This window comes from Sardina pilchardus, chromosome 5, assembly GCF_963854185.1.
Source record: "Sardina pilchardus chromosome 5, fSarPil1.1, whole genome shotgun sequence".
Lineage (NCBI taxonomy): Eukaryota > Metazoa > Chordata > Actinopteri > Clupeiformes > Clupeidae > Sardina > Sardina pilchardus.
Genome location: NC_084998.1, coordinates 12,429,254 through 12,449,578, shown reverse-complemented (window position 1 = coordinate 12,449,578; position 20,325 = coordinate 12,429,254). Strand labels below are relative to the sequence as shown.

General features: G+C 40.8%; 2 protein-coding genes across 4 annotated transcripts; both read left to right on the top strand.

Moving 5' to 3' along the window:
• The first annotated feature begins 8,765 nt into the window (after window positions 1–8,765).
• alkbh6 (alkB homolog 6) lies at window positions 8,766–12,180 on the top strand. 3 transcript variants are annotated; one of them, XM_062536507.1, is made up of 7 exons: window positions 8,766–8,819; window positions 9,005–9,070; window positions 9,194–9,262; window positions 9,360–9,420; window positions 9,693–9,844; window positions 10,017–10,115; window positions 11,261–12,180. In XM_062536507.1, the coding sequence occupies exons 2-7, from the start codon at window positions 9,017–9,019 to the stop codon at window positions 11,528–11,530; spliced, it is 705 nt and encodes a 234-aa protein (XP_062392491.1). In that variant the 5' UTR covers window positions 8,766–8,819; window positions 9,005–9,016; the 3' UTR covers window positions 11,531–12,180. The 3 variants fall into 3 exon arrangements, with proteins under 3 accessions (XP_062392491.1, XP_062392492.1, XP_062392493.1); XM_062536508.1 differs by having other exon boundaries at window positions 8,797–8,907; XM_062536509.1 differs by having other exon boundaries at window positions 8,802–8,819; window positions 8,983–9,070.
• A 432-nt stretch (window positions 12,181–12,612) lies between these two features.
• Window positions 12,613–19,990, top strand: capns1a (calpain, small subunit 1 a). The gene is made up of 11 exons (XM_062536510.1): window positions 12,613–12,713; window positions 13,658–13,729; window positions 14,121–14,157; window positions 14,594–14,686; window positions 14,878–14,935; window positions 15,040–15,104; window positions 15,544–15,612; window positions 16,293–16,371; window positions 17,657–17,773; window positions 18,969–19,027; window positions 19,376–19,990. Exons 2-11 carry the CDS (start codon window positions 13,683–13,685, stop codon window positions 19,400–19,402), a joined length of 651 nt encoding a protein of 216 aa, XP_062392494.1. The 5' UTR covers window positions 12,613–12,713; window positions 13,658–13,682; the 3' UTR covers window positions 19,403–19,990.
• The last annotated feature ends 335 nt before the right edge of the window (window positions 19,991–20,325 follow it).

Here is a 20,325-nt window from a genome sequence, read left to right as displayed (position 1 = left end):
AGAGAGTAAATAATGACGGCTGATACATGGGCTTCAAGGGGCAAAGGTCATTGGGTCGTAACCCCTGGCAACAGCTCTCAGACTGAGGCATCAGCCAGATTATCACCACTGACACTGCAGTGATTTACCGTCCTGGTTCCCAGGAAGGGGTGCAGTCCTGGACAACAAGACATTTGGACATTTCGAGAATTCACTTTGGTTCGTGTTAATTCCTGTCGAACGGCTGAATTTACAACCCAGTCCAGGACGCACATTGATCCCTTCCTAGGGTGTCAGCTGATAGGCCTGTCAGAAGCCGTCTTTCAACTTGTCTTAAGCCTGAAATCGACACAGTAGTTCTACCTAAAAAAATATTGTAAAGACAGGGACTTTTTGTAACAGAGAAATAGGCTACTTGAAGTCAGGGTGAGAGTTGACAAGAAGAGTGTTGTATAGGCAAGGAAGAGTTCAACGTGTGAGACAGACTTGATCGTGACCTCAAGCTCAAACAACTGTCACTGTTGTCGTTTATACAGAATATATCCTATCTCTCTCTCTCTCGCTCTCTGAGAACCGTCTGAATTAATTTTTTCTACTGTGGAAACCGTCCTGTCACATGGTCTATGTGTACTTTTAGTGTAGTTAAACAATAGTTTGTAGTCCAAAAATACAGTCTTGAGCTGTGGATTTCAGTGTGTGAACTATGTTATATTTGTGTGGATGAGGAAAGTGCCAACAAGAGCCTGATTAAGATTAGCTTTTGCAAAATCGTTTTTGTGCATTTAGACTTGCTCATTCTGGAGTGCTGGTGTCCATATCTACGTCATTTTGATGATTTTAGGTCAAACATAAAGAAAATGTAAAGAAATATTGGAAGCAATATTGTAGCATGTTGTCCAGTTTTGTGTTTTTGTTATGTCTGTTGTATGAACCTTTGAATTTACAAACAAATTTTGAATGAATAGGTTTACATGTACTTTTTTGTAAAACTGTAAGTTAAAAATAATAAAAATGCTGCTATTTGATAAGTGAAATATACAAAATATTTTAGTTTAAAAAAAATGTCTGGTCTGTTGATTAGAAAAGTGCTCTTGGTGACAGGAGAGCATGAAACGAGGTGTAACTCTAAGTAACCTAGACGCAGTAATAAAAGTCGACCTGTGCCAAAATAGTACATGCGCAGCTTCTCAAAACAGTAGATGTGTGATCAAACATTAGATACCAATATGTCCTGTAGATGCATTGATCAAGTGCCAATCAGTCTATATCTTTTAGTTTAAGAGAAAAGATAATCAAACGCATAACGTGTAAAAAAAAAAAAACAAAGGCAGACACAGAGCAATGTTAGTGTTGTTTTACCCCATATTTACATAGAGTAAGAAAATAATGATTGTTTTTTTAATGCATCCATATGGGTTTTTTACACGTGTTGTCCATGCATCCTGTGCATTAGTTTGAATTGTGGCTTTGGCATTCAGAACTGCATTCTTCCTTCATAATGTCTCTATAGGTTGGCATGGAGTAGGCATTAACATACTATAAGTATTCATATTAACCGCCATTTATGATCAAGAAAGTGTGTTTTGTGGAGTTAGGTGTTATCTTTTTGCACGTCTCTATTGCATGATATCAAAGTGAACTACAGGGTGGGGAAGGGAATCAAAACAAACACAAAAAAAAGAAAAAAAATTCTGAAAAAAGAAATCTTTTTGAGACGTGTCTGCATGCGTCAATTACAGAGCACTGTTTCATTTTTTTCCTCCATTTATACACTTTCTTATGTTCTTTATATTTTTTACATATCTTTTTTCCCCCACGCAGCTAGGTGGGAGGGCGCCCATCATGGGTCTATGTGCATGGATCTAAACGTGTAACCATGGCAACCTGGGTCAGAAAATCCTGAAAACTGGCAGATAGTGTTGTGTTGTTTCGGCAGGGTAAAAATGCAGCGGAGAAATGTAGAATGTATGTGTGTGTGTATATGTTGTTCTTTATTTGTCTGCTGATCTTTTTGTCGTTGTTGTAATCAGTATATGCGTATAAATGTTATTTTAATCAGAATGAAGGTTACACTATGCCTCACAGATCTCATTGTAAAAACATTCTTGTCAACGCTTGAGCAATTCTGTAAAATAGCGGATGTAATTTGAATGAACGTGCTGGCACTAATAACCAGTCTGTTGTTAAATGAGATCAGAATAGGACTACAGTTTCACACTACTATTAAGTGCATTCATCCTGAAAGTCAGTAACAGCCCATGCACAATTTCAGCATGTATTTGTTTGGAGTCTGGAGACAGCCCTTACTTACACTGGTGTGGCATATATGATCTTTACTGCTTGCTTTCCATTTTGAATTGCAATACCTACCAGTCCATGTTTAGACAGAGCCCATTGGTCATGTCTCTGTCTTCTTATTTCAATTATTACTATTTAATTGAACTGTCTGTCTGTGAGTATTATTTCAGTGTGTGTGTGTGTGTGTGTGTTCATGTATGTCCACTGTGTGGAAGGTTAAAAAGAGCTGAGTGAGATATCTTGTCTCCATGTTCTCTTCTTACATTCCGTGGTGTCATAGGCCTTCGCCTTTATGCTTGTCTGTCTGTGTGTTTCTTTCCCACACACTTGGTTCATGCGCTCCGTTAACACATTTTTGTGAAGGTCGCAACTTTCAAAACCATTTGATCAAACTTTGACTGTTAAGGGATAGTTACGTTTTGTGGTAGTTGAATTGTGATCTTTAAGCATTGTGAACCCGAAAGGAGAACGTTTTTGCTCTTTTAAAATGTTGCAGTCATTATAATGTGGCACTTGAATGCAACTATTACTCTATGGCCATTTGTAGTGCTCTGATTGAGTCTCGCGTCAGGTAACATAACACTTGCTTCCCCCGGGGAAACAGCCCTATAAATGTGCAATGGCAAACAGTTAGCTCCCTGGCAACTGTAGAGGAAGCTGTCCCTATTTGAACCACAAATATCTGCAGTGTGCACAATTAAATCACAATTGCCTAACAATTGGACTCCAGATTCCATCACAATCCCATGGCAACTAATTTACGTATTGCGATTAATAGCATAGTTTTCTTTTTTGTGGTCAGCTCCATTCACGGCTAGTCTTCCAATATTGCCACAGGGGTTTGCCAGATTTCACCTAGCCGCCACGCCACACACATCACCTGTGTCAGCATGACATTAATGTCTGTCAAGATGTAACTGCACCCTAGCAGACTTTTGACTGCCTCACATAGATGAGCAGTGCAAATTAGTGTTAATTGACATCAACAGGTGTTGCAGGTTTCTTGATATAGACTGGAGCTACTGCCCTGCTCTCTTTTCACAGGGGCCACACAGAATGGGAGTGACACTGTCCTGCAAAACTCACGTTTGCTCTAGTGTTGGGCTCACCGTCATGCTTTAGTTTTGTGGCCAAATATCTGGCGTCGCTTCTGTGTCTTGCATGCAGCTGAAAACCTGAGCATCACTTTGTGTGTGCACTGGCAGGGTTGTTTTCGTCCACAGCAGAAGGGGTCAAGTTTAGCGTTAACCTTATGTCGATCTGAAAATTGCACTTTGTATCTGTCATGTTGTGTGAGCAGGACTAGTGAATTTATGCTATTGTAAAGAGTTTATTTGAACAGTCTGTCTGTATGTGTGTGTTTCAACGTGTGTAGCGCTGTCTGGCATTATCAGAATGACCCATATGGTTGTCGTGGTTACCTCCCTCCCTTATCTTTCCCCTTACATATCTACTGAGTGCCAAACAGAGGCAGGAGCATTCCAGGGTTGTCCATGCCTTTCTTACCCATTTTTATCCTCAAACGGAATATGCTTGTTCCTTGTCATAACTAAATATACACATCAATCTGTTCATACAAAATGAGTGGACGTAGATAGCTTGGTCAGGACTGGATAAAGGACAGGCTAATTAACACCAGCTAACAATCGCTAATTTTATCTAAAAACTAGAAGAACAGAACACTCTGAGAGTGTATACCTCCGCCAAGGCCAGTATGCCCCATCTTTTTAAGGAAAGAGACAAATTCCAGGATCTGGCCTTTGATCCAGATCTGCTCCAAAATTTTATTTGTTCTTCTTTGGCCCATGCTCCACTTTGGCCCAGGTTTCATGTACACCGGCCTGCCTTTTTTCTTTTTTTATAATCATTCTGACAGATAAACAGACTGAGCCAAAAAATAACTTCCTTGGCGGATGTAATGAGAATACACTCATGCTGCTAGAGCATTAGTTTTTGTAGGCTGAAGTATGACAAAACAACACTACCCTTAAGCCTGGGATAATGTGTAACAAACAGTTGTGGCTAATGTTCATTTAAGTGCACTGTTTGCATGTACAGGCTAATACTTAGGCTACCATGAGTGAGATTTTAGCCACATGGTGCTTGTTAAAGTTGCTATAATGGCTAAAGCTACATTTATCTCTCTGTGTGTGTTCTTCCATGTCTATTGTAAGATGGTTCCCCACAATTTCTCTCAATCAGGTCTCTTGGTCATATTTTTAACATTCTCATAGGGATGAAAAATGAGCTCCTCTGCTACAGATGGGCATGTGCGATGTGTCAACGCCTGTCATAGAGTTTTCCTTTGGTCCATGACTTTTGAACTTTAACTCCAGTGACCTTCTTTTGACCTTCTGTCATTCATGCAGCCTATTTGGAGTACTCACACTGACTCCATTGCCAAACTCTGGAAACAAATTTGTGCATTATTCATTTTCAGTCATTTTTTGTCATGAGACAATTACAGGACTTAAATGCTGACAAAAACGTTGAATGAAAAGATAAGGAAAGACTTTTTTCAATGGCAAACTTATTGATTGTTTTTTTATTATTATATTATTATTATCATTAATGTTGGGAATGGAGTCCATTAAAATATTATGAAAATATGACGTGACTGGCAGCATGAATTGGAATTGTGGTTCACAGGTGAAAGTTGAACATGAATTGGTAAATTGGTAATTGGTAGCCTTACACTGTGGTTGATTACATTTTCCTATACATCAGTGTTTAGCACAGTGTTCTTTCAGTATGTATGAAAGGGCTTTCTTTTCCCACATTTCATATGTCTCAAATGATGACAGCCTCTGGAAACATCTAAACAAGTGCCACCTCACAAAGACTCAGATCTAATGTAACCATTTATTTGTGTACTGTTCACTAACACACAAATGCCAAAACTCGACATGCATAATGTATATATAAATAAATATATATATAAATCTGTTATAGATACTGCCAAAAGGCAGGAAGTCCATTGAATGGAACAATCGGGTAGAGGGAAGAACAAAGTCTGTACTCTATGTTGCATTGAATGTATAAGTGACAGGCCACAGATGCTTTTCGCTGCCAGTCATGGTCCTTCCACTGGGATATACCATACAGTAAGTTGTTTATTTTTAACATGTTACATACTGTCAATAAATGAGAGCAGCAGAAATGAATGGGGGATGACTGGAGAGTTTAATATTTGTCTTTTTTTTTTTAATTCTATGATTATTATTACTATTGATTTGTTTTAACATCATTGATTATGAGAATCAAAGGGTCGTAAATATTTAATGTGACTGTAGTATTGTGTTTGTAAACAAAAACTATCAGTGAGTTGTGTTTCTTGACCTGTGGATTACCAGTGAAGTCAGCATCTCAGTGTTAATATATTGATTTTTTTAAAGATTATTTTCTGACGGCAACAACGAAGAGTCATTATAAATGTTCATTTTAGCACCACCTGTCTTCTGTTGTCTTATTCCCCTCCTTCATCTACTACAGCTCTCTCACTCCCTCTCCCCTATCTCTCCTCTCTCTCTGTCTTATGTTTTTTTTATGTTCAGTTTGCCACCCTTGTACACCATTATAAATCAAGTTGGATTAAACAAGAGTATAGTAAGCAAGTTACACAGACATAAAGGTACATTTGATTTAAATCAAAGACGGTGTGTTTTCCAAATCTGCAAGATGTCTCTCAAATCACCATTAGTTATCCAGCTGCAGGGAGTGTGTGACACTACAGTGACACGGCTAACTGTATTCCACTCAGCCTCAGATCATTCTGTCCAAGCTCCAAGTACTCAACACAGTTAGCTAGCCGCCTCAGCCTGTGGCATCTCACAATTCAATCAGTTCCTTAATGAGAGATAAGCGAAATGGACTAAATCGCCATTGTCTCCATCAGAGAGAGGCTTGTCCTCCTAACTGGAAAATAGAACAACTTTGACAGTCAGTCCTCCTCCAACTTAAGTGGCTCTGATACATAAAAGTACGGTGTGTCATTTAGTGTTGGTGGTCAGCAGCTTTACATGTTAGGCTACAAAATGGTGTACTACTTATGGAATAATTGGACAGACATTGATCCCCAGTATCTCTGTGTATTTATGCATCTCAATCCTATTTCTTTTAAGGCCTATACGTTCAGCAGATAATGCCTGAACATCTGCCAACGTGTTTTGCGAAAGAATTGTTAATTTTCATTATCATAACCATTGTTTTCATGTCTTGAAATGCACATCATTTCTAACCACTTTTCAAAATACCAAGCACTCTATCGCCATCCTCAAACTGACAGATCATCTCTAGAACATTCTGCACAGCACATACTGCTACGCCACACATTCACCAAACATTTTCCCTCTGCTAAATGTGTGTGTTTAAAATCAATATAACCCATTCACAATCCGACAATAGGTCCAAGTACTTAGCTGAAACAATAACTCACACAGTGGATGCTTTAGTTTTTTAATTAGACAGCTTTTATAAGAGATGATGTCAACCACAAACAATGAGCTGTGTGGCAACTGACTTAGGGCCAGATCAATGCCATATCAGATCCACAGTCAGCGGCCTTTCGTTGAAGCAACCATAAGGAGCCAATCCAACAATGGCGGCGTGCCTATAAGGAACAGCATTAATATGTAAGGGAGCAGCAGCTCTTTTGGGAGAATGTGTTGTTGAATGCAATTTAGGATAAAGGGAGTGTCTCCTAGTCCATTCTTCAAGTTAATCCCCCTCTCTCTCTCTCCTTCTCTCTCTCTCCTTCTCTCTCTCTCACTCCCTGAGATTGAGGATAATAAGAGATGCGATGATGATAAAAAATCATGTTGTCAGGGAGACAGGCTTGCCTTGTGGAGTGCTGCTTTTCAGAGGTAGATGTCACTGTGGTTGTATTCTTGTCACGATTACATTGCTCTTCCTATTGAGCCACTGCAACTCAACCCCCCTCAGCACAGACCTATACGGCAGCCCAGGGCAGTCGCAGCAAAGCTGCGCTAATGTCTTCCCTCCTTTTCCCCACCCAAATGAGGTTGACACACTACATGAAAATCATGACATGGACCTGGTTCTTGCTTCGCAGTTCATAAGATCCAAAATCTACCCAGGCAAAATTTGCTCAATGACAATGAGAGTGATTGATAGAAAGATGCAAATTGATGAATACCTATTGGATTAGGCATTACAGTGAAAAACTGTCAAATCATTTTCTAAAGCCAATGTTTTGTCTTAATTCCGTCCCAAGAATGAAAGTGTGAAATTATTTAATCTGCACAGAAGTGACCTCTAACCAGTGCCCTTAATGTAAGTCTAACACCAAGCACTAAAATGGAGGATAGGCCTATGTGTAGGCTATTGAATGTGGTGCTGGCATTTCCTGTGAGTGTTTCAATTATTGCAAAAATGCAAAATGCAAAATGACAGCACTAAACCCAACGGCAATGTGTTATAAAATGCAAAAGAAATTTGACATTAAAGCATTTTAACAAAAATAAATGAAGCAGAGTGAACAGCGTATGTACCACCACTGGCTCCTTGGATCAATAGCCATTAATAAAGGTAAACCATTGAAGATGCGCTCTGCCTCTGGAGTAACCATGGCAACCTGCTTCCATAGCTGCAATGCTGATGCTGATGCTGAATTCGGTGGTGAAGAGGGGGGGAAACCTAACAAGTCAAATGATTAAAACAGAAAAAAATTATTTTATGTAAGCTTCACGAACACATGCAGCTTTATTTTAGGCTATATCTTGAATATTTGTCAGGTAAGTCTTCAGACAGTCCACATAGGCTAGACTCACATAACGCAGGGTTGCCTCATGCGTTTGGCGTGCCACTCACGCTCTCAGCATCAATCTCACACACACGCAAGAGATGTCACGGCAAACAGTAGGCCTAGGCCTATTTGAATCATATCGCAATAACACCAATAGGCTACTTGTGATAATTTGGTCATGATATCACATTTTCATACCGTCTCTAGAGGTTGGTAAAAAAAAAAGAAGTGGATTTTGGAATCCAGTCAGGTCCTCCAGCCTAAAATAACCTAGGCCTACTGGTCTTGTTAATTAAGTAGGCCTAGCCTACAACCAATAAATGAATTGTAGCCTACAGTTTGAAGAATCTTTTAAATGTCATTGTCGTTTTTTTACATAGGCCTACAGCAGGGATTAGCAAAAGAGTCAGGGGGCAGACATTTTTAAAATGAGTTAGGAAAAAATATCCACTGTGCACGCGCACTATGACTTCACAAAATTTCCTTCAAGCCAAACAGCCCAAGTTGGCGACCCCGCACAAAGACGTGGCTACAGTGGCTACAGTGTATGGGAGTTTGAAAAAGGTATTCCAGAAAATAAACGGTATTTTGCGCCCCTACAGTCCATTGCTCTCTGTTGCAGACTTGGATGTTTAGGCTAGGCTACTTTAATTACATTCCATAGCTCTAGATGGCGGTACCTACGGTATAATCGAGAGTTCAGCCCTATGCAACCAACGACAGATATGATACGACAGATTGGAGGTAACCGGTAGAAAGCTTGCTTGTTGACGGAAAGGTATGCTGATTGCAGAGGAATAGTCGTATTAATATCCTGCTAGCAAGAAAGTCAAGTCTGAAATAGGCCTACATTTACCTTATTGGAGGTAGCCTACAGTATATAGCATCCGTGTATGAGAAATGTCATGAACCAGTAGAGTTCTCTCGTGCTTTGTCCATAGGCTATTTACTTTCTTTTTTCAGGCCATATCAAACATGGCATGCCCATGTGAAATATCTAAGGAGTTGGGGGAGTACATTGTACCAAATGTAAGAGACTTTAATAAACCACTACATGCCCTACCACATCTATTAACTAGTGTTTCATTTACCTGTGATCACCTGTGCACGCATGCGTCTGTGTATTCACGTGCACCCCTTTTCTATTTCCAGGCACCACCCACAGTATACTACATCCCAGATTTTATCACAGAAGCTGAAGAGCAGTATCTTTTACAAGAGGTGGAAACTAGCCCATGTCAACACGTCAAAAATAACTTGTTTTTGGTTATACTTGCCATTGTAAAGAATGTGTGTAACCTCTTCTTTAATGCTGCAGGTGTATAAAGCTCCCAAACCTAAATGGACACAGTTGTCAGGAAGGCGGCTACAAAACTGGGGTGTGTATGTTACTTAAAGTTACGTTGTGTAGGTAGGACTGCCAGGTCTGTAAGACGGATGTAAAAATGTGTAAGACAAGACTTTGTCAATGAATTCCCTTCGTCAGACGTGCAAGATGTGTTTCAAAATATGTTATAATAAGTCTGAACCTTTCATCATTTCAAGCCTCGTGGGACTTACTCTAAACATAGGCTACATACATGGCAAAGTGTTGGCTTATATAATGTATTTCTGCATTAGATTGACACGTCAATGTCCTTATTCTTTTCAGGTGGACTACCTCGCCCAAAGGGTATGCTTGCAGAGAAGCTCCCTGATTGGTTGCTGAAATACACAAACAGAATATCTGCCCTTGGAGCATTTGCTGGAAAGACTGCTAATCATGTGCTAGTGAATGAATACAAACCAGGGGAGGGCATTATGGTAACTACTGTCTTCTTACTGTTGTTCACAACCCATCTTATGTCAATCCTCTTACTAATGACACTTTCTCGTGGCCTGTGTGATGCTAGAATTAGAGTGATTGATTCCACATGTTGTATGTATTGTACATATATCTTTTTCCCTGTGCATTTCTCTATGATCAATGTGTTAGCCACATGTGGATGGCCCTCTCTATCACCCCACTGTAACAACAATCAACCTGGGCTCTCATACCCTCCTGGACTTCTACAGGCCCATTAACCAGTGTGAGGTAAGCATGAACAGAACGCCACTACAGACACACACACACAAACATTTACTTACTCAGTCAACACACAACCCAGAAAAGAAGATGAATTGGAAGACGTTTGTCTCACCTCTGGCTCCCCTGAAAACTACACTATATTGGCAAAAGTATTGGGTCACCTGCCTTGACCCCCATATGAACTTCAGTCACATCCTATTATCCTATTATAGTCCACTTAATCCATAGGGTTTAATATGATGTCGGTCCACCCTTTGCAGCTATAATAGCGTCAACTCTTCTGGGAAGTCTTTCCACAAGGTTTAGGAGTGTGTTTATGGGAGTTTTTGAGCATTCTTCTTCCATAAGCGCACACCAAACTCTGTCTTTATGGACCTTGCTTTGTGCGCTGGTGCACGGTCATGTTGGAACAGGAAGAGGTCACCCCCAAGCTGGGCTTGGCCTCTTAGTTCCAGTGAGAGGAACTCTGAATGCTTCAGCATTAACCAAGAGATTTGAGACAATTCCATGCGCCCAACTTTGTGGAACAGTTTGGGGATGGCCACTTCCTGTTCCAGCATGACTGTGTACCAGTGCACCAAGCCAGGTCCATACAGACATGGATGACAGAGTTTGGTGTGGATGAACTTGACTGACCTGCACAGTCCTGACAGTCCTGACCTCAACCCAATAGAACACCTTTGGGATGAATTAAAGCAGAGACTGGGAGCCAGTCTCCTTGTCTAACATCAGTGTGTGACTTCAGAAATGCACTTCTGAAAGAATGGTCAAAATGCCCATAAACACACTCCTAAACCTTGTGGAAAGCCTTCCCAGAAGAGTTGAAGCTGTTATAGCTGCAATGGGTGGACCAATGTCATATTAAGCCCTATGGATTAAGAATAGGATGTGACTGAAGTTCATATGGCAACATAATGTACAGTAGGCTAGGCTATATAGTCTAGTTCACCTGAGGATGTTTTCTCCCTTGCCGTACATTTAGTAGGAATGACTTGGCTAAAACAGGCAGTTATTAAATTGAACCGCTTAGTGTTCTCCTGGTGAATTGTCACAAAAAAAATGTCCTTTTGGCCTATGAGCATACACTAAGGCTGTATCTCTCTTTTGTCTTTAAACTGCCCTCTCATCTCCTCCTGTTTCTCCACACTCAGACGGAGGGGCCCCAGACGGAGGAGAGCCGGCACCTGCTCTCCCTGCTGCTGCGGCCGCGGAGCCTGCTCATCCTGCAGGACGAGATGTATCAGCACCTGCTCCACGGCATCCAGAACGTCTGCCAGGACACTTTGACGGAGAGGGTGGCAAACCTCTCCAATGCGGTGGCACAGCCCGGGGAGGCACTCACCCGAGGGACCAGGGTGTCCCTCACCATCCGCCATGTGCCGAAGGTCGTCCATGCCAACCTCCTGCTTGGCAGGAAATAATGTTAACTGTTGTCAAACAGGAGGAAAGAGACATTGTCAGCGCACTCTGCATTTAGGCAGGAAGTAAAGTCTGTATGATCAGCCCTCTGCAAACACAGCTTTTAATAGCTGTGTGGACTTTGTGGGTTGTGGAATCTGACTAATTGTATCTAAGGAAAGGAAAGTGTGGAAAGAAAGCAGACATGCATGACGTAAGCTGATCCCAAACCTGTGTGGTGTGGCACCATTGATGACACTAATTTGTGAGACATTTAACTGGTAAGCTTTGTGGGAAAGCTTCAGGGACTTTTCCCTTTCAAATGGGAATGCTATGAAGCATTGTGAAGAAGCATGGACAGGAGATGAGGTGTGTGCGTGTGTGTGTGTGCGTGTGCGTGTGCGCGTGTACAATAGTATTGTCCAGTCATTGTTTTCCAGTAAAACGCTAATTGCTTCATAATTCCAAATTCACCCTGCTAATAACCAGTATAACTGTATTAAAATGCTTTTCAAAAACGTATGTGACCAGTTTGTATTAGACCTCTTGACATGCATGTATTTCAGCCAAATACCCAGTTGCTGGATAAAAGTAGAACAGGTTTTACTTGAACATCTGGACTTGATTATATAACCTATTCCTAGAATGCATGCCAGAAGCAAATGTTTACTCATATACATTTCAGTTATTGTCCTTGTGCTGGGCAGGAACTTCTTTGAATTTGGAGAAAGGTTATTTATGTTTATGATAAAAAACTAATAACCTTGCTTTAATCCTTGATCAGAAATTGTTCTAGCCCTGGAATGAAATGTGCATGAATGTTAGAAGGAGTGCAAGCAATTTTATTGTCGTTTAACACATTGTCTGCCCATCTTTTAACACACATAAATGCTTTCCTTTCCCAAATACTGTAGGCCTACTTATTAGAGAAAAGCATACCAGTTTGTTTAAGAACTCTCTTAGGATGTGTGTTGGCCAAATATGCTTGCAGGATATTCTAGAAAATGTTGTATTTAGACATATGGTAAGTGACCGCAGGCAGCAGGCTTCTCATCCTATAATGCATTTCGTATAATGTGCGTTCGATTCATTCCACACCCTCAGAATTGCTGATTCCATTTGCACTAAATTGGAAGCTGAGTCAGAGTAGCTCTGCTATGTGGTCGTAGAGCCAACGTGCATCAGTCGTCTTTTTCCTCTGCCCTGGTAAGTATCAAGCGTCCAAAACGCAACGTTATGTACCATAGTATGTAAGAAGAGTCACTGTCCATTATAGTCATACTGCTTATGTCTACAGACATCTCGATAATGTATATTTTATTGAAGTGTCCATTTAGATTCAGACAATCCGGAGAGTTTCAACATTATAATTAGCAAGACGGCTAACGTCAGTACGGAGAGATGATGATTATAGCTAAGTAATTAGCATTAATACAAATGCTGATACCTTGAAGGATGCAAACTGATTTACTTTGTATTCTTCACCCTGCTTTTCGCTGGTCGTCCTATTAGTTAAAAACAAGTACTTCCAGGTATGCGAATTATTTGAAAGGAATATGGTTAGCTTGCTAGGTGCAAGGGCATACAGGAAACTAGCCAAGCGAATCAACAAAGTTAAAGACTGACGAGTCGGACAAATAACATGTGAATATTTTTGACAGAAGTGTTTAACTTTTGTCGTTAACTAAATTGGGAAAAATGTTCTTTGCTGACAATGTGGTGTCGCTATCGATAGCTTGCTATTCCAGGAGGACTGCGCGTGCAAACTTGCGTCAGGCCTATTTCATGTTAGTTGTCAGTCAGTCAACAAAACATTAGCCTACACCGTCATATTATGTTTATGTTCACCAATAGGCAAAACAGTTCACATCATTTTCAATAACAAGTAATATGTAATTGTCAAGTATTGAGAAATTTACTTAAATGTACTTAAATTCATGTTTGTTTATTTAATGATAGGTCATTGGGTGGGACCCATTGGGGGTAGGGGAAATAGTTGTAGTGGGTGTGTCAGAATCCGCTACACACAACACACAATACTTTCAATAACGTTACGCTATCTTCTACGATTATCTGATTAAATGGATTTTCTGCCTTGCTGTACTTGAATATCTGTTTTCTCTGTTGCTTCCTGTCGCTCTCGTTTTCAGATTCTCGAATAAAAGCCAGCTCAAGATGTTTCTTGCCAAAAGACTGATTGGAGGCATTCTGGATGTGGTCAGGTGAGCAGCACTGACTAAAGCAATGCATCAGATGCACACAATGTAATCAATTAGCTTGGCACAATTAATGTGTGTGCGTGTGCCAGCAGGTGTGTGTGTGTGTGTGTGTGTGTGTGTGTGTGTGTGTGTGTGTGTGTGTGTGTGTGTGTGTGTGTGTGTGTGTGTGTGTGTGTGTGTGTGTTGATAACACTAGATAGGTTTGTGTTTTATTACCCGTCTCATGTGATAGAACTTTGTTTCCTCCTTTGTTCATGTGTATGCTAAACTGCTCATCAGTCTATTGCAACACATTTGTAACAATGTACTACACTTTTACTCTCTTATAAATTGACAAGCATTGGCACGTGAATGATTGCATTTCTGAAGTACGACATTCTTTGCTTTCTTACAGCAACATTGACCCAGCCCAGTTTGTACCCTCTGACCCTGTGAGTCATGACACACACATCCTTACAGTTCCTGTTGTACTAGTTTTATGGTTACTGATGAGATATGTGATTTAACAGGATTCAAGCCACTTTTAAAATTATGTTTCCTACTGACAGTAGAACAACATTGGAATTGGTTAGGTTAGATTATTTTTATTGACAGTGTTGGCCGAAATAATGGAAGTGTTCCATGATTGGGTTGATGCTTGATAAGGTGCATGGGAGTCCCTCAAAAGAAGCATTTAGTTTTTATGACATATGTTTTTAGGAATTTTCTCCCTATGGTGAAGCCTTTTAATTTCTGGGAACTCTAAAGCCAACGAGGATTCCTCAACTGAGAGATCCTCTCCTTTAGGTCCATGCAGAACCAGTGTTTTATAAGGGTGTGTTGTACAGTATATGAGTGGAGTATGACATTTTTGCTTCTTTCCTTTAGCCTCCCGTGCGTAGGCCCCATGCATACGCAGATCAGTACGAAAGCGATGAGGAGAAGCAGTTCCGCAAAGTGTTTCAGCAGCTCGCTGGGGATGTGAGTATATGAACACCTCTTCAATTATTGCATTGACTCAAGGAAACACTTGTCTTAGCCAATAGTTTTAATGTACGTCTATTCGTTTTACTTTCTGTAGCCTTCTGCTTCATATTGAATTTATGACAGTTACTTGTATGCTCTGCATTCTGAAAGCATTTCATGGTTGAAATGTTCTTGTCCCTGTGTAGGATATGGAGGTTAGCCCCACTGAACTGATGAACATCCTCAACAGAATCATTTCCAAACGTAATCAAACTTTATGATCATGATTATGCTTGATTGGTGTGGTCTAGTTTGATTTGGTTCTGCTGAAATCAGATGTTGATTTTTTTAATTTTATGATTCCATAGATCAAGGCCTGAAGACCGATGGCTTCAGCATAGAGTCCTGCAGGAGCATGGTGGCTGTTATGGATGTATCCTACAGTGTGTGTGTGTGTGTGTGTGTGTGTGTGTGTGTGTGCGCGTGTGTGTGAATGAGTCTGTATGAGAAAGAGATCATGTATCTGTGACTTAACACATATTAATCAGTTGCGAAGTAGGTGCTCTCAAGTATAGTAATTACTAGTGACAATTTGTTGATACAAGACTTTAAACATTTGAAATGATTTTTAGAATAACATTATTTCTATTCTGTAGGTTGGGTGTACAATCCATTTCTGTTCAATGCTTGCATTTGACACTATGTTCACTCTAGCAAACGAATGGTGAATGTGAATTCTGACCTTTTGTCTTGTTGACATGTTTGTCAGTTGAATTTTGAATGTTCTGTGTGAGACATTTGAATGTTCTGTGTGAGAAAATATGCATGTAAGTTCACAAGGGAAAAGCTATGCACCCTTAACCCACCTGCAGAGCGATAGCACTGGCAAGCTGGGCTTCCACGAGTTCAAACACCTGTGGAACAACATCAAGAAATGGCAGGTGGGCTCAACAGCAGCAATACACACTAACAAACCTCCTCGAGAGTAGTTCTTGCTTTTGCATTCACAGCACAGTATATCAAGCGTTTTTATTCAGTCGATTCACTGTTCATTATTGATGAGATGCACTATGAACAGGTCTCATACTGCAGTGTGAGTTGCGTTTAGCTCGCTTCTACTGAGAAGGGGGAAGAACGCGTAAGTGTAGGCCGTCTGTCAGATCCTTCCCGGTGTTTCATCAGCCAGCGCTGACGTCACACTGAACTTCTTGGTCGTGCTCGTTACCATCAGCATGTGTGCAGTCAGTATCGATGGAGAACGGTATTGATGTGTCAGTCAAACCAACTCAGGACTCTGCAAGGATCTAAGAGGCATGAGCAATGAAGGCGTGACTCAGATATCAATGAGTCCTGTATGAAATGGTTTCTGATGCTTTCTTAAGAACGTTGTTTTTGCATGAGATTATAAAGGGGACAGAATATAAGAATTCAGGGGGGGGAGGGGGGTTCGTACTGTGTTATTCTCAGCAAGCATTGTGGTACCCATCATAGATGCTTTTGCATGAATTAATAAAGGTGTAATATCTGGTTTGTTGCAACATTGGGCAGTGTGTTTGATATCCTTTCCATTGAAACCGCACTTTAAACGAGTCTTTCTCTCTGTCTTCCCCTCTCTGTATAGGGTGTGTACAAGCAGTTTGACGCAGACGGCTCCGGGATGATTGGTGCAGATGAGCTGCCAAATGCATTCAGAGCTGCAGGTGGGAGAGACCGACGATACGCCTTGACATGCCAAATTAAGGGAACATTCAAAAGCTGTGCTCTTTTTTTTTATCAGTGGACTGATGTCCATGTTGTAAGTCGCTCTAGTTAAAAGGTGTCAGCCTAATTTAATGTATTGTAATGGATGTAACTAGTGTGTTTGATTTAGGCCTTTTGTGAGTTTGTATTTTGGGAGCAGGACACCACGGGAGGGGGGGGGGGGGGTTGGGAATTCATATCGATAGATTGGGAAGATGGGTTCATACTTCAATGGCTGATGAGCTGCCAACACCTGATTTTTTTTTTGCACCAGCCAACCTACATGAAATACCAACTAACATGAACAAAGCAGCCTCATCAGTATTATAATGCCTCCGCTTCGGCGATTGCTGTGGCTGGAAGCATTATGTTTTCGGGTTCGAGTCTGCACAGTACATTATGTACATCTGTCCATCCAAATCTCGTGAAGGCGATATTTTAAGAATGCCTCTGGCCACGTGCTTCAAATGTCGTATGAATGTTCTGATTACTGATGAACTGATTCAATTTTGGAGGTGCTTAAAATTCAATATTTAATATGTACTGAATAATAATAATTTAGTTATTTTATGAATATTTATTCAGAGGCCAAAATGAAAAGTCATTTTGACCACATCCAAGTCCATTTATTTAGAACATTATATCTCAAGAATATCTCAGATTTGATATGAACGTTCATTTGGACTAAAAGATCAACTGGTTAAATTCCTATCACCTCAATAATCTCTGTATTACGTGCCTCACCACACAAATGTGTGCCAACCAGAAATTCTCAGCTGCGTGGAGGCATACCAGCATCCATGGCAACGCGGTAATTCTAGCTGATAAAGTCTAGACTATGAAGGTCCGGTAATTACTCTCTCAGCTTAAAGCAAAACAGCAACTGAAAGCAAAGTAAAGAATGCAAGGAACTACCCCATGATTATACAAGACATCTGCTTACTGTGCTAAATTGTATGAAGATGAGTATAGGCTAATAAGTCAAGTACATGTTTTAGCATATGGTTGCAGCAGTAGGTATGCAGTGAGCGCTTTGTGTTTAGCTCTACCTTGATTCCAACACATGGCATATACAGTACATGCTGTTCAAACGAGTTGTTCCTCCAATGGTTTTGCAGAACATGAATTTGAGTGGTGTGCGTATTTAATTTCAGGTATTTAGGCATTTCCAGGATGCTGTCTAGTTTCTGGTGTCCCTGCGGTCCTTTCATCAGGGTTGTGTTTAATTGCTGTCCTTCTCCTCAGGTTTCCCTCTAAATGACCAGCTCTTTGACATGATCATCCGTCGCTACAGTGACGAAAGCGGAAACATGGACTTTGACAACTATATCGGATGCCTGGTGCGACTAGATGCCATGTGCCGTAAGTGAACCCCCCCACCCCCCCCCTTCACACAGGCACAAACATATCCTCTAACCCAGAAAAAAGTTGAGGCTTCTGTGACATCGCTTCTGATGGGAAGGGAAAAGGGGGGGGGGGGGGAAAGACCAGTTGATTCTTAATCTGGAGGGTTCTTTGCAGAGTCGTATAACTGAATAACTAGAGTTTATGTATGAGTGCAGATTCAGAAGTAGAACAGCTACATAGCTGTAGTTTTGGACGTTAGGGAAAGTAACTGATATTTGATAGGCAAATATGTTTTCCCTGTGGCAGTGCCCTCTATTACCAACAGCGGTATTGATACAGCTAACAACACAGGCCGTCTGTAATAAAGGTCTTTTTTCCTCAGTGGTTCCTTGTAGGTGGAATGAGTTGTCCAGTGCTCTCCATTCCTGTGAGATTTGTGGGTCTTTGAAGAGGGGTCTAAAGGCATATCTGTTCAACTTGCACTTACATGCATCTTCTAAATGCCATAACCATAAAAAGAGACGCGGAACGCAGTCACTAGTGTTAAACGAGCACCTTGACGGGACACTACAGTGTAAATGTCAACTACAGTAGACAGAATTTAAAGCTATACACAGTTGCCCTTTACTTTTTTCCCCCTGAATATGATGTTATACATATCTGTAATAATATGTATTGTGTATGTCAGCCTCCAGTGTTTTGTTTACAATATGCTGCAAGATCGCTGATATTGGATTTATATGCTGTTACAACCACAAGTATTTCTACATCACTGTCTCAGTTTTAACACAGCACACTTTTCTATTGCACAGCCTCTTTACTGCTTTCCATAGTTGATGGTGTACAGGAAGTTTAAATCGGTCTTTGGTATTATTTGCCCTCAATGGTACCTTCCAGGCAGCGCTGCCTTCAAGGCACTACTCCCCTCAGTTTAGGGGTAGGATGAGGGTTAAGGGGGTTAAGGTTAGGAATAGGGTAAAGGTAGTGCCTTTTAGGCTGTGCTGCCTGGAAGGTGCCGTTGAGTGTTTAAATTGAGCGTTTAAATCCTCCCTTCCCTTTGCTGCCTGCAAATTCATTATGTGTGCAACTGAGGTCCAGTTTGAATTGCCACAACCTGGGAATAACTCTTGTTGACTTGTCGAATACACTGTTAGGGTCGTTGTTGGTGTGAAACCTCCTTTCCACTTCTCATGCTTCCTCTATCTCTCAGGTGCCTTCAAAACCCTGGACAAGGATAACAATGGCACCATCAAAGTCAACGTACAAGAGGTAAGTGCATCACTTCAAACAGCTCTGTAAAAGCACTTCATCACTGAGGGGATTTTGCCCTTCAGACGTTCATGTCAGTTAAATGGACGGCGTCAATTTCCCAGAGGCAAAATCATAACATAATGTAATCCTCAATGTAAATGACCAGTTTTTCACGTTTTGCAATCAAACTGAAATTAATTTCACAAAGTCTTGTCGAGTCCTACTAAGGATGTAATTGTTTAGTTTTTTGATCACCAATCAGTACTACATATGGAAATGTTTATTTTGTCATGGAATTACTATTACATTAAATGTCCTACTGCCTCCACAACCCCCCCCCCCCCCCCCCCCCCCTTCTCTCTTCAGTGGCTTCAGTTGACCATGTACTCCTGAATACAGAAGACGCCAATACATGGAGAAACGTTTTGTTTGCACTGCACAGCCCTCAACCCCAATCCACATTCTCAAGGCTTCTCCAGCTCAGAATGTGGGTCTAATATGGCTCAATGGCTCTGCTGCAATCACCTGCATGTTGTTGTTTTTTTTTGCCTTCCTCTCTAGACTTTGTATTCAGTACTTGTTTTTACGCACTTTGTCTTATTTGGTTTGCTTCATGTGCAATGCTGTATTCTAGATAGCAGCAGATCATTAGGGCCTCTAAGTAGCTGTACCAATCAGAGACGGTATCTGTGTTCACAGGTTCCATCTGATGTAATTATCGTGCACAATTACATGCTACGTACGTACACAACTCTGTTTACAGACATACTCACCCTCAGATACGCACACACACACACACACACACACACATTCACACACACATTCACATTCACTAAAGTACAAAGTGCCATTGCTGCATGGAGCCAGTAGGTGTCGATAGACCAGCCATACAAGAATGTGGTAACATTTGCCATGGGTCACAAAATTCTGTCACTTGTTAATGCTCATATTTTATACTAAATAAAACCGTCATTATCGTGAGTGTGTGGATAGTCATTTCAGCCTTCAGTCTTGAAACATCTAATAGCTTTGCTTATAATCAATGACAACAACCTGTCATTCCTCATATTAAGTTCAATGTTAAGTTTGTGGATAAAATGTATCTTTGATGGTATTGAATAATAGCTTGAAACTTGATAAGAGGTTATAACTTTCTGCTTTGTATAGTAGTAATACATGCAATACAATCAGCATTAATTTTATGACTGTAATACAAAATTCTGAACTTGCAAAGTGAGATTGGTGGGTGGGAGAGAGCTGTGTGGTAGCTACATCAGTGAGAGGTTAGGTGATGGGGGAAGGCGAACAGCGCCTCG

Bases quoted from the DNA above. Each gene is read 5' to 3' on its own strand.
- alkbh6 (XM_062536507.1), top strand. From the start codon at position 9,017: ATGGCATGCCCATGTGAAATATCTAAGGAGTTGGGGGAGTACATTGTA. The intron at 9,071-9,193 runs GTAAGAGACTTT...TTCTATTTCCAG, and splicing joins GGGAGTACATTGTACCAAAT to GCACCACCCACAGTATACTA. The intron at 9,845-10,016 runs GTAACTACTGTC...TCAATGTGTTAG, and splicing joins AACCAGGGGAGGGCATTATG to CCACATGTGGATGGCCCTCT.
- capns1a (XM_062536510.1), top strand. From the start codon at position 13,683: ATGTTTCTTGCCAAAAGACTGATTGGAGGCATTCTGGATGTGGTCAG. The intron at 14,936-15,039 runs GTAATCAAACTT...ATGATTCCATAG, and splicing joins CAACAGAATCATTTCCAAAC to ATCAAGGCCTGAAGACCGAT. The intron at 15,613-16,292 runs GTGGGCTCAACA...CTCTCTGTATAG, and splicing joins ACAACATCAAGAAATGGCAG to GGTGTGTACAAGCAGTTTGA.